This window comes from Trematomus bernacchii, unplaced genomic scaffold, assembly GCF_902827165.1.
Source record: "Trematomus bernacchii unplaced genomic scaffold, fTreBer1.1, whole genome shotgun sequence".
In the NCBI taxonomy this organism is placed as follows: Eukaryota; Metazoa; Chordata; class Actinopteri; order Perciformes; family Nototheniidae; genus Trematomus; species Trematomus bernacchii.
Genome location: NW_022988097.1, coordinates 3,399,372 through 3,413,058, shown reverse-complemented (window position 1 = coordinate 3,413,058; position 13,687 = coordinate 3,399,372). Strand labels below are relative to the sequence as shown.

The following is a 13,687-nucleotide window of genomic DNA, read 5'->3' as shown; positions in this document are numbered from 1 at the left end:
TTGGGAAATATCCTTTGATTTACATTATTGATGAAAAACACTTTATGGTGGAAAGCGGATATAAAATTCAGAGACACGTTTATCTCCATAATCCAAATCTTGCTTCCCGTTGATATTTTTCTTAAATCAAAGAGTTCTTAGAGCAAGAGTTTTTGAATAAAGGGATATAAAGCATAATTCAGCCACATTTGTAGACTGATTTGGGCCTATATTAGCCTATTGTATAAGTCCTAACGTCCTGTGTGTGCAGTATTCCCACATTATGGCAGCATACATGAAACCTGCATGTAACCTGACAACTTCCTATTGGTCCACGTTGGTTTTCTACCGTAAATCTCCTAAAAGACGGGTCCCTCAACTATACCAAATACAAAACACATAAATCTACAAATACATCTAAGAAAATGCGTGATTTTATATAAATGACACGTGAAATGAATATCTAAGGCAAATATTCTCTTCCTAAATGCTCTTAAACCGAGTAACTGACGGAAAGGTGCAGTGTGAAATTGCTCTTGCGTCATATTACCTCAGCAGCCGGATGTGATGTGGCTCCTAAGGAGCAAGCCAAAGATAAACACGTAGCCAGACGAACAGGGGCGAGGATAATACATATTATAGAGGGGCTACCGTGAAAAGATCGAAATGGAGTAGGAGCTAACAATACAGAGATTTTAGCAGGCAAGGAGACTTTTTCAAATTAACAAAGAAGCAAGTCTTCCGCAGACATCGAGTCGGTGAGTCCCGCAGAGAACTGACAGCTGTAACGTTACCTGCTAGCTAGCTTACGTTAGCTAACCCTAGCTAACTATCATAATTACCTATCTTTGACAGTTAACTAGGAGGTCTCTGGAGCAAAGTAACATTACTCCAACAAATGGGTATACATTCAGCTTTCTGAGAAGCATATAAATAGCTCATTAGCTAAAGTAAATGTTTATTTTATCTTGCAAAAGCGGTTACAAGGTTGGAGGTGTTTTAGGCTTCAATTTAAAATGTTAGCTTAAACGTTAGCGAGCTAAGTTAGCTAAAAGAGCTATTTATTCTCTGGGATGGTTCATGTTGGGTTTAGCTACTTTCATATAAACAGAAATAAGAGTCATATTAGTTTTTTTGTGTTGCATGCAACATGAGGAATGTAGCATATGCAGGGCGAATTCAATACCTGCAACAGTGGGAGTGTGTACACAATGCTAACAAAGTACACTGCTTAGCATTTGTACAGGAGCAAAAAGAAATCAAGCATCAATGTTTTGATTTTGAACACGTATGGTATTTAGTTATGCTGTGTGGCCTGATAAAACATATGTACAAAACACCACCTTACACTCGAGCTATGACTGTAGATTTATTGTAAAATAATGCTATATCAGTTTGTAGCTTTTCATACAACAGGTGTTTTAACAAAAGTGGGAACATAATATTCTACAAAGTTAAAATATACCTTAATGTCCTATTAATAAATACAATGTGTTCATCAGATTGCTCATTTTGTAAGGAATTATTTTATATAAGGATTTGTTAACACATACTTGTTTGGCGGGTTGACAGCTAGTGTGTTTACTCGCTAAATCGTACCCAAACAAATCTTGACCATGTGTAGTTAACACTTAAGAGTAGGTGTGATTCATATCCAACCCCTGGGTAAATACTTCAACATTTTTCTTGGATCTTCCTGAAATAATGTTAACCCAATCAGTTATAAACACATCATCCTTTTTGAATTAAACTGCTTCCACTGTAGCCAATCACTTCAGTTTTGAAAATGCTACTTTGCATTACTGAGATTTCCACATGAGCAGTCATCTGTGTCATCTGAGATATAACAAATGATCTAAACATGGACTACGCTTCATTATCGGAGTTCTTGGATGTTGTAGTTGTAAATTGTTGTAATCATTATTTTGAGCAGTATTGGCACAGAAGATGTCTTCCTGATTACAACATAAATAGCTGGTAATTGGAATCTGTAGGTACAGGTTTGTCTGGTGCCTATATTTGACAGTATTTCTGGAACAGGCCCTGAGGAGGGGTCAACACTGTTCTTGAGAGTTTTGCTGTTAACAGAGTTAATGCAATACTTACTCTTCAGAAAGTAGTGACATACATTGGAACAAAAAATAAAATCATAAGCTGTTTAGCTGCTGAACATATCATAATAACCCTGAAAATGTATTTTACAGTTAAAGTGTTTGTTGTCTGCACACAATTGTGAGGAAAACACGTCACAGCAAACAGACACTCTTCAGTGCGGCTGCATCTTATTGCCTCATTAACCCTCAAATATCACAATCATAAATTATTGATTGTTTTAACCTCTTTAAAGGTTTGCTGTTGGGATGTTTTTAACCAGAGAGAGAGGGTACACGCATGATGGTGTCCTTAACATTTTAATGATAACATAGTTTACAAAGGAGATCATTATGAAAGGCTATATATATTGGCAGAGAATTCAAACATAAAGTCATTTTGCTGTACTGCCTGAGAAATGATTTGCATGCTGCTCTGCTACATCAGTCAGCTTTCACTTGCATCAACCTCTTCTCCCTCCCTCTGTTTCCCCTCCACAGTATCTGTAGCCGAATCCAAAATGGTGCGAGCAGCCTTGGTGACCGCCACCAGCCTGGCTCTGACCGGGGCCGTGGTGGCACACGCTTACCTCCTCAAAAACCAGTTCTACCCGACCGTGGTCTACCTCACCAAGAGCAGCCCCAGCATGGCGGTAAGAGCAGCGCTAATGTGAAGTCAAATCCTGAGTGACGTTTGGCATATTCAAATATTTTAACTAGGGATGCACAGATTGCAAATTACTCAGCCAATACCAATATCGATGGTTAGATTTATAACTTGGCTGATACCAATGTATTTATTTTAATTCCCCCCCCCCTCCCATCCACCGGCATATGAAGACACACAGTTTTCTAATTTTGTCTTTCATTATTTAAGAACAATGATAGCACACACATCCTTTACCAACATTATTTGGTTGTTGCATGTCACCTTATTTGCTGTTTGCTGATGTATGGCCAATGCAGCGGTGCCTCCCTTATTAATAACATTTAAATATGACAATAGTTTCTCCAAATCCCTTACAGCGACTTTGTAATGACTCATCTTTCTGTTCCACTTTTGTTTCTGGTTCCAGGTGTTGTACATCCAGGCCTTTGTGTTGGTGTTTCTGCTGGGAAAGTTCATGAGGAAGGTCTTCTTCGGACAGCTAAGGGCTGCGGAAATGGAGGTAAAGTCTTTTAAATATGACTCATAATCGTTACAGTTTCAGTGTTTCCCCTAGTATGGAGTCATAGCAGCGGTGCTAAGGCACGTGGGCCCAGCATAATGTGAGCGCGGAGCGCGTGGAATTTTTTAGTATGTGCGAAGTGCGCCCCGCCAATTTGTTTCTATGTGTCTGCCAGCACAAGAAAGGCTCTTGAGGCCTAGTACCAGGGCCGGTTCTAGCCAATTTGCTGCCCTAGGCGAGATTTTATATATAAAGAATAAATGAAAAATCTCTACAAAAGACAAATACACTACAAAAACAGAAATTTATTGACATAGGTAATATACGTCAAAATGGCTTCAAATGTATTCAGTATTGTATGAACATGTTTGAATTGGGGGGTGGACGTCACATCCTCTAGGGGGGTCCGGGGGTATGCCCCCCCGGGAAGATATGTTTGAACATTTTAAAGTAAAAAGCTTCAATCTGGTGCACTTTGAGCACACAATTACTAGAGACCTGATCTAGGGGGTACAACTCTAAAACACCCATATGACAAAGATCGGTTTACATTTTAATAATCAAATAAGTATATGAACATAACCAATAACCTACCATAGCCAGTAACAAATAAATGTAACTTATTTTATTTTTGTTGTTCATTCATATCTTATTTTACCTAGTTAACATTTATTTATTTATGCATATTTTTGTATCTCTCTAATTTTAAACAATATTTTTGGTTTACTGTCCTATAGTATACATTGGAATGATTTCAAACCTGTTTTTATTTATCCTAATAATTATAAAGGAGTGCCTTGGAAATATGTGTTTACATAATTTGTAAACACATATTCGTTTGAGACCCACTGAGATAACTTAGACTAAAATTAACTATCTAAACACTCAGAGTCCGTTACCTCACTGAGCCTCTCAGTCTGACAGGAGAGCTCTCCTCCACCCTGGTTGTAGAAACATCTACTTCTTATATCCGTTAGCGCAGCTAGCACCAGATTCTAATAACAACAGCGCCGGTACCGGTGCGCCCTCTCTCTCTCTCTCTCTCCCTCGCTCCCTCTCTCGCTCGCTCTCTCGCTCCCACGCTCGCACTTTGTCTGTGAGCTGCGGGCGCCTGATAAGCCAACATCCCCCACTTTCATCACTTACAGCGCCCATCGTACAGGGCAAATGAAAAGTGTAACCGGGGTGAAAAGGGTGTTACATTTACTTAATTATGAATGTTGTTACATCAATGCCGAAGATTAGGATGAGCGCCAACGGTCAAAAATGTTTTTTCCCCTTCCAGAGCTACCAGCGCAGCGCCCCCCAGATCTGGCGCCTATGCCAAAAATACACCTTTATTGAACATACAGTAACACAAATACTACAAATCCACATAACAAACAATCAAAAATGAAAAAGGGTCGCCACTTATTATTATTTTAATTAAAAAAAAACAAAGTAAAAAAAACCTGGCTGGCGCCCCCTAGCAGCGGCGTGCATATTTCCCCTATATACAAATATATTGGTATATAGGGGAAACACTGAGTTTATTATGCAATACATTGTCCCAGTAGACAACACTGTATGTAAACCGCCTCTTTGTTAATGTGCATTATTTCCGCTCCATCACCAGCATCTCATCGAGCGCTCCTGGTACGCCGTGACCGAGACGTGCCTGGCCTTCACCGTGTTCAGGGACGACTTCTCCCCGCGCTTCGTCGCCCTCTTCACCCTCCTGCTCTTCCTCAAGTGCTTCCACTGGCTGGCTGAGGACAGGGTGGACTTTGTGAGTGACTTCATCTTTATCTTTAATAAAATACAATATGGCTGTGGCTTAATCTCTTACAGTGACATGTAATAATCCTTCTTTCAGATGGAACGGAGTCCGAACATATCCTGGATTTTTCACTTCCGAGTGTTATGTAAGTTATCATTATCAGCCACGTCAGAAATCCTTCCATCCGCCCTGCTCTGTGTTTAATCTTTGACTTCTGTCCTCACCTCATTTGTTTTATTGAATCTACTTATGAAACACTTCTTTAAGCTAAATGAAACTGTATGCAAATCATTGCTGCTAGCACATGAGGCCAGGTGCACCGCAGATTAATGGACACATCAACGCACAGCAATTTAAATATTAAAAACAACATTCTAAACACTGCTGAAAAAATAACTCGTAGGCATTTCGTTGGATGTGTAGAAGTTTTATTCCATGTTGTTTATCTCCTGCAGCTCTCATGGGACTGCTGGCTATCCTGGACTTCCTGTTTGTTAACCACGCCTGCCACAGCATCATCACCAGAGGAGCCTCAGTCCAGCTCGTTTTTGGATTTGAGGTTGGTCATACTTTGACGCTGAATTTGAGTTTTGTGTTTTTGCTGTTAAAGACTTATTTGGTCATTTAAACAGGCAATACATCACTGCCACTCATTTTGCAATGTGCTAATGAGCACATGCTATCGTCTGCTGACTTTCCGTCTTTGGAGATAGTGCTAGTTACTTTCTTTAGAAAAGAGTTGCCAACACTGGATGGGACACACCACATTATCTTTTCATGGTTTCCTCAGTTGATGCACCATCCGCCATATCCACTACTGGAGACAGTAACTGCAAATAACTTACATTAATAATCTTTGGTAAATGTTGAAAGCTACTGACCGCTACCAGGGAAAACAAAAGGGCTATCCTCTTCATGTTTTTGTTTACCAAAGGTCGCCGTAATTACTTTGTCCCGTTAATTGAGACTTGATTTTTTTGCTGGAGATTCAACCCGGTGACAGACAGAATTATGAAGTCTTATAGGAACCAAACTAAAAAGAGTTATGATAAATATATATGTCTAGTCATTACATTGACTAATCAACAATTACTCCACAATCATAAGTTAAGGAAAAACACTTTTGCCACTTTGACATCTTTATATTCCAACAAATACCCAACAATATTAAAAAGTTTAAAAGCAGATGTCACGTTGAGACATGATGATAATAACACCCCACAATGCTTCACCACAACCTCATACTTTTATCCTTTACGTACTAAGTTCTTCATCCCCACACACATAACCCCTCCCACTAACTCTCCTCAGTACGCCATCCTGATGACCATGGTGCTGACCACCTTCATTAAGTACCTCCTGCACACCGTGGACCTGCAGAGTGAGAACCCCTGGGACAACAAGGCCGTCTACATGCTCTACACCGAGCTCTTCACAGGTACGCAGCCAGCGGAGCTTTGAAATGTTCTTTTAAACAGTGCGTGTGAATCAAGACGAAGGTGGTGGCAGCCATACTGACATTAGAGTTTATTCCAGGTTTCATCAAAGTGCTGCTGTACATCGCCTTCATGACCATCATGATCAAGGTCCACACCTTCCCTCTGTTTGCCATCCGGCCCATGTATCTGGCTATGAGGTGAGCAGAGTGACGCCTCATTGAGTTCTCTCACAGCTTTAAATATTCTTCAAATGAATAGGAGTTTGGCCATATCTAAATCTCCATGATGATATTTCATATATATTGTTACATTATGATTTTTAGTCACTTTATATATTTAGAATGCATGTGTAAGCCATGTTTTGAGTTTGGTTTTGTTTTCTCTCTTCTCTCAGGCAGTTCAAGAAAGCTGTAACAGACGCTATAATGTCTCGGAGAGCAATCCGCAACATGAATACACTGTGAGTAAAACAAATCATTCCTTTTAGAAAGCTCCTTTTTTAAAAGTTGTTTTACAAAAATCTTCGACAAAGATAAAGCAGGATACTCAGAAGAAAATATAACAGGAGGCAAACAATAACAAGACAAAATGAACTTAGGTAAATAAGAATACAAGCAATACAAATAATCAGAATACCTTTATTCTTCCCACAGAGGGGCAATTTACATTGACAAAATAATGTAAATGTCCTTTTTATGGTTTCATAGAATACAAAGCTTAATTTCTTTCTTTTTTACAAGGCCTTTGGAGAGTTGCAAAAAAAAAAAAAAAAAAGTTTTTCTATAATATTCTTTCTCTGCTGTTAATTTCCCTTCTCACTGTTTCCTGTTCAGATACCCTGATGCTACTCCTGAAGACCTGCTGGCCTCTGACAACGTCTGCATCATCTGCCGGGAGGAAATGGTCACTGGAGCCAAGAAACTGCCTTGTAATCACATTTTCCACTCCAGGTGAGTCCCGTGGTCGACCCTCTGACTCGGGGAGAAATATTTTAGGCCGCAAACGCAGATGTGAGACAGTCAGCATCTACAGTTACTGTTGACACTCACAGTTCCTGTATTTAAACTGTAGTCGGCTAACAGATAAACATGACCTAAAACAAGAAGCTCTGGTTTCACATTGTGTTTAAATGTTTGTTTGTCCCCCCCCCCCCCCCCCTCCCCCTCCCCACAGCTGCCTCCGCTCCTGGTTCCAGAGACAGCAGACCTGCCCGACCTGTCGTATGGACGTCCTGCGTGCGACCACTAACAATCAGACTCCAGCCCCCGCCCAGGCTCCGCCCCCTGCTCCTGCAGCCCCCGCCAACGCCCCCGCAGCCCCGCCCCCCAATGGTAAGAGTCACATCATGAACACATGACGCCTAGCTACGCCCAAATAATTGACGCACGTCATGTGGCTGCTTAAGACTAAAGCAGTCTTTAAAAACAACTTCTGCAATAGAGTGATGCAGGAATGAGTCCTAAACCTGGAGATAAGTTAGCATTTTAACACTCTCCCCGTCTGAAATCAACCTTTTTTTAACTTTTTGGTTCGATGCCTTTTTACGAGAATTACACGTTTTGTTAAAAAAACATTAAAAAAGCCAGTAAACAGCCCGCTTGTGAACGCCTGTAGCTTCTATCTGTATTCAAAACGTGTTGTGTCTTAGTTGTGGTGACACCATTCAACCCTCGTGTAGTTTGTTGTTAGCGTAACGTTAGCTTTTTACTTCTGGCGGTTGCATGTACGCTTTGACTATTATAAAAACGGTTCTAATATGTGGAGATTATCCTGCTTAACAAAACGTGCAAGTAATACAAACGTGTGTTTGCCACAGAGCTTTTTAGCAATATTACAAAATCCAATAGAAAATGCCCTTGGCTTTTTGTCCAGGGAGCCCTTAAAGCTAACGTCCAGGTCGGCCTACAGAAACACATCATCACTGCACCACTCTGTTCTGCACATTCCAATACCTAAGAGTACCGTTACCTCTTCCCTCTAACACATGCTAAAAACCTTTTCCATTGATATAAGTCACTAAGGGCTTTCCCACTACACACATTCCAAGTGGGCTTACCCCGACACCCCGACTTCGGCCTAAAAGTTAAACGGCCTAAAGAAGAAATGTAATTAGCGTCAAGCTAAGGGATACCCCGGGCTAAGAATAGGCAGTAAATGTTTGTAAAAAATGTTGACTATCCTGCATTTTTATTCACACATAGTGGCTTAAGTTTTGAGAAACCAGTCCACAAATCATGATGTGAACTTTTCCCAGACTTTGCAAAGTTAATAATGAAAACAAAACATAAACATTTTCAGAGCCTTCTCCAGGGTTGTTAAGGATCTCTTTTGTCCCTGTTTCGTCTACAGTGGCCCCAGGCATGTTACCTGGCTTCCCCCCCGGCGTCTTCCCCTTCTGGGGTCCCTTCCCTGCAGTGCACCCCCCTGCTGCAGCTGCCGCAGCCCCCGGGAACACCAACGCTCCTCAGAGCAGCACAGAGGCCACACAGGCAGCCGGTAAGGATCACTCCTACCTAAAATAAGAAGTACAAAGTCAAAAGCTCTGGTGTTATCAGAATCAGGATTATCACCAGGTAGGTGAACACATACGAGGACTTTGACTTGGTGTTGTGATGCATACATCAAATAAAACAAACACAGATAGAAAACTATTTGAAGAAAACTATAATAACATAAAAAAATATAGTAAAAAAATAGCAGTATTTACATTGAATATGGTATTCCTAAAAATAGAATTGAATAAAATATGTGCAGTAATAAAAAAACAAGATAAACATCATAATGTTTTTTATGGTTTGTCATCTAAATCAAAATGTGTTTGTGTCTTCAGGGAGCGCGGCCGGTTCGTCGACTGCAGACGCCGCGGCAGGTGCAGCTGCCCCAGGATCAGCCATCCCAGGCTTCCCCTTCTCCTTCCCCCCCCCCCCCCTTCCCCTCTGCACCGTGGATGTCCATGCCTCCACCTCCCCCCTTCGGTGAGAACACACACTCTGCACTGTTAGACTGAAATAAATACAATCTGTGTCGTGTTACTCCTCTAAAAGAATGCAAATGAGTCATGCGGATGATATTTTTGTCTTACTTCTTTGTAAAGCCTTTGTTTAAGGAAGTGCTGAGCGTTACCATAGCAACGTACTATCCCGTCACACTGTGAAAGTCCCTGGCATTTCCAGATACATTTACTACATTTTTTTTTAACCTTCAAAAGTCTTTTCAAAGTGATCAAGAGTGGAGGCCTCTCCACTCTCTCACTGAAGGGTGTTTTTATTGTTTTCATTAGATTTTGGAAAACTGAAAGTAGTCTGAGCTTCTGCAAATGTAGTTTTAAAGTGAAATAAATACAAGAAACAGTGAAAGCATTGTGCTAGTGCTGCTTTTAATGATCATTGTCTTGATTATTAATCCATGTCACATAATGGTGACACATGCTCATGAGTGTTTCTTAAAGCACACTTCCTACAATGTCTTGTTTTACTCAAAAACATACATTCTCCTCTCCTCCTCCTCTCCCCCCTCCTCTCCCCCACCTGCAGTGTCTTCGATGCCCCCCCCTCCCCCCTCCCTGTCCCAGCTGTCAGAGGATGAGCTGAGGCAGCTGGAGGCAGACGGTCGTCAGGGTCTGGAGGCTCGGCTGCAGTGTCTGCAGAACATCCACACGCTGCTGGACGCCGCCATGCTCAACATCCACCACTACCTCAGCACCGTGGCCACACTCAGGTAACCCCCCCCCCCCCCTTCATGTTGGATTTAAATTGCAGTTTTCAGTTGAACGACTCAGCATATTTCTGTCTCTGTTCCCCGCAGTCCTCCCCGGGCTGAGGCCAGCACTGCAGAGGCCAGCGGGACAAACACCACCCCCCCCTCTGCTTCCGCTGAACCCCCCGCAGCCAGCACCAGCACAGACAGCCAGGAGAAGGACTCCAGCAGCTGTAAGTACACTGACCTTTCCCACCAAACAGAAAGACCACCAAATATCTCTCAGAGGGGAGATATTTGGTTAAAAAGAACACAAAGGTGCTCCAGGAGGAGATTCAGGTGTTATGACATCATAAAGTTGCTAAAAATCTGATCAGCTGATTTTCAGACAGGTTTTTTATATAAATAGATCACGACAAAAAGTGAGCGAATCTTTTTTCCTGAAACTTTCAGAATCTCTTTCCACAGAGGGGACACATGTTGATGTAGAAAAGACATGAACAAGTGGATTTTGCATAATAGGTCCCCTTTTAAATATGTTTTTTTCCCTCTTTTTTTGTAGCTGAGCAGGCGGAAGCAGCTTCTTCTCAGGCGGCCGACTCTACATCCATCGCCTCGGACATGGACACAAGAGAGGAGACGGAGGATGGAGCGGCAGGGGGGGATGGAGAGGAGGACGCAGAGCCCAACACCTCAGAGCTGAGGCGCCGCCGCCTCCGTAAGCTGGAGACGTCGTCGCCGTCCTCCTCCCCGCCTCCGGACAACTGATCCCCGCGCTCTGACTCTGACATTTCGCCGTGGACCGACAGGAACTCTGATCCATCGCCGCCGTGGTCCTTTCTTCCTCGCGGCCTCCCACAGGCTCAGGTTTTGGAACTGTGTCGACCCGGACTCAGGACGCGATGATCGGTGCCGCCTTTCTGGAGTGTTTCTGCGTCGGAAAAGCAATAGCACCACCTTTTTAAGGAAACCTAGAATGACCACTGCAATAACACTGCAGGTGTTTGAGAGTTTAATCAGGCGGGAGAGGAATTTCAAACCTTTATTTGGTCAATGTGAGAGAGACGGTGTTCGGATTTGTGTTTGGTAGTTTTACTGTCGGTGAGGTCCTCGCCTGCACTTTGATTTTTCTTTTTCTTAATTCCCATTCATCGACATGTTACACCTGGATCCAGATCCAGTGAATTCAAATCAAAGGGGAAGTAGTTCAAACTGCTTTGGCTTCATTTTTCATTGTTTTCATTTTAACATCATCATCATCCCGCTTCTGTTGCCGCTGCGGTCGCTGTAACATACTGATTTATTTGAATGTGTACATACTGTATAAAGAGTTTTAATAGGATGATCTGTACATAATGCAGAATAAACTGTTTGACTGAAGAGGCGCGGCACGTATGTGGGAGTGTGTGTTCAGAGGGATGCAGCAGAGGTGGAATGTGTTGAAGTGAAGCTCGTAGACAGTGAGCACTTTGTGTGTCAGAGCTTAAATGTTGCCTTTGAATTAAAGATTGGGCTGTAAAATGTAATCTTTTTATCATTCGTATGTACAAAGCTTCTTTTAAGTTAGTTTCTAGGATAAAAAGGTAATGTTTTCCTTTCAGAAAAGCCAAATAAGACTTACCAGCAAGAAGCTAAGGAATGCACTGCAATTGACGGGGGCAACGGCAAAACATTAAACAAAAAAATCTGGTAAAGAGGCCTTATTATGCTTTTTGTAGTTTTCCCTTCCCTGTAGTGTGTTATAGGGTTTGGTGCATGTAAATGGTCTGCAAAGGGTAAAATCCCATAGTTCCCCCGCTGTCTGAAACGCCTCCATTGGACTCCTCTGTTTACTTCCTTAACATAACGCTTCTATTGGCTAGCACTCCAACACATTGTACGTGATAGGCTAAGGGCCAGGACATCGAGTTGACCCAACACAACAGAGCCGACCTGCTGACCAATCAGAGCAGACTCTGCAGGCTCTGGTTTCAGACAGAGGGTGAAAAGAGGTGCTGCAGCACAGGCAGTATGAGAAAAATAAGGAGCTTTTTAAACATTAAAGCATGGAAACATGTCACAGGAGAGACACACAATACAAATATGAACCTGATAATAAACATCATAGGGCTCCTTTTAAAGTGAAGGGTTTATCTACAATTTCTTTATTGCGCTACCTTGCTTTCAGACAGGGAACGTAAGCCGTTATCTATGCTCTCTTCAAACCCGACAGACACTGGAGTTGCTGGTCTACTGTCGCCTCGATTGATTAGTTAGTTCCCGCTAGTGTGTGATTTTGGTAAATATGAACTAACCCTTTTAAACACCAAAGTCTCACATGAGGTAGATAAGCAACTCCTGTGTTTTACGAGGTCCAATGATACCAGTAAAATGTCTGTTAATGGAGTCTGGTGGGTTTGAAGAGAGCACAGATAACGACTGCACGGCTTTGCATCTGAAAGGGTTGTCTTACAACAAAGTAAAGTGGTGATATAATCTAAATAAAGCAAACACTTAAAGGTGGGGTATGTAATTTATTTCAGAAACACTTTTTGTTATATTCCATGGAATGCTCTTAACATCCCGATAGCAATGAATATATTAAATGCTTTGACAATAAATCCATAAACAAATTTCATCTGTGGAAGCTGTGGCGCTGTAAAAAGCACGACCAATCATCTGAGCCGGCCCGGCTAAAATAACTGGATGGCCTACCTGCCTGTCAGCCTTCCATCTGTGCACAAACTTATCTCGTGCCCTCATTGGTCATGTGCGCGTTCGTGTGTGTTGGAGGAGGGGCTCTGTAAGGAAGTCGCAGATTTTTTCCGGTTGTATATTTTCAAATTCTAGCGCACTCGAGCTGGTTTCTCCAAAATTACCTACCCCACCTTTAATGGATTTTTTAGGTGGTCCTCCATTTAGGTGGTTAAAATGTGCTGCCACCATCCAGAGCAGTACTTTGCTCAGCTTCCTGCTGTTAGTTCTGTTTCTCCAAACGTGGGGCATGCCGACCATCATCTGCTGTAGGATATACATGAATATTAAGTACCTCATACAACCCCGCCCGGCTCAGAACATCTGAACTAACCCTTAAAGTACGGCTTCCATGCTTACAAATCTGTAAGTCATGTCCCAGGAAGTTCCAAGAAGGGGAGATAAAAATGTCCTTGGAAAACCAAACTAAATTTAATTCAGTATTCATTGATCATTGAAGAATAAATAGTTAAATGTTTTATTTTCAGCTGGCTTGTGTAACAAACTAATTATTTTTCCTTTTTATTTATTACCAAATGAAATCCTTCTTTTAGGGGAAATTAGGAAATTATGCAGAAATGATAGAACTGTAAATAAAGAGTTATTTATTTCAAAATATAGTTTGTCAAGACATGCCTGATTGTTTTTGTAATTTACATTTTTATCCACTGCCGAACTTCATTTTGTCTTTACACTGTAGACACTTTATTTTAAAGTTCGGCAATGGATACAACTTCAAAAACAAATTGCACGACACATTTTTTAATTTATTAAATAAGGTAAAAAATGTAACCAGTACTTTTCTCCATGTATGTTTTGTGC

At 41.7% G+C, this 13,687-nt stretch overlaps 1 protein-coding gene across 1 annotated transcript; it reads left to right on the top strand.

Moving 5' to 3' along the window:
* Positions 1–539: 539 nt before the first annotated feature.
* On the top strand, positions 540–11,658 carry syvn1 (synovial apoptosis inhibitor 1, synoviolin). Its single transcript, XM_034121316.1, is given in 17 exon segments — positions 540–737; positions 2,571–2,722; positions 3,146–3,238; positions 4,854–5,006; positions 5,094–5,142; positions 5,453–5,556; positions 6,309–6,435; positions 6,534–6,633; positions 6,831–6,896; positions 7,270–7,386; positions 7,610–7,767; positions 8,786–8,932; positions 9,267–9,355; positions 9,357–9,411; positions 9,970–10,153; positions 10,241–10,365; positions 10,695–11,658. Coding segments are annotated over 16 exon segments (1,905 nt in total). The 5' UTR covers positions 540–737; positions 2,571–2,590; the 3' UTR covers positions 10,901–11,658.
* The last annotated feature ends 2,029 nt before the right edge of the window (positions 11,659–13,687 follow it).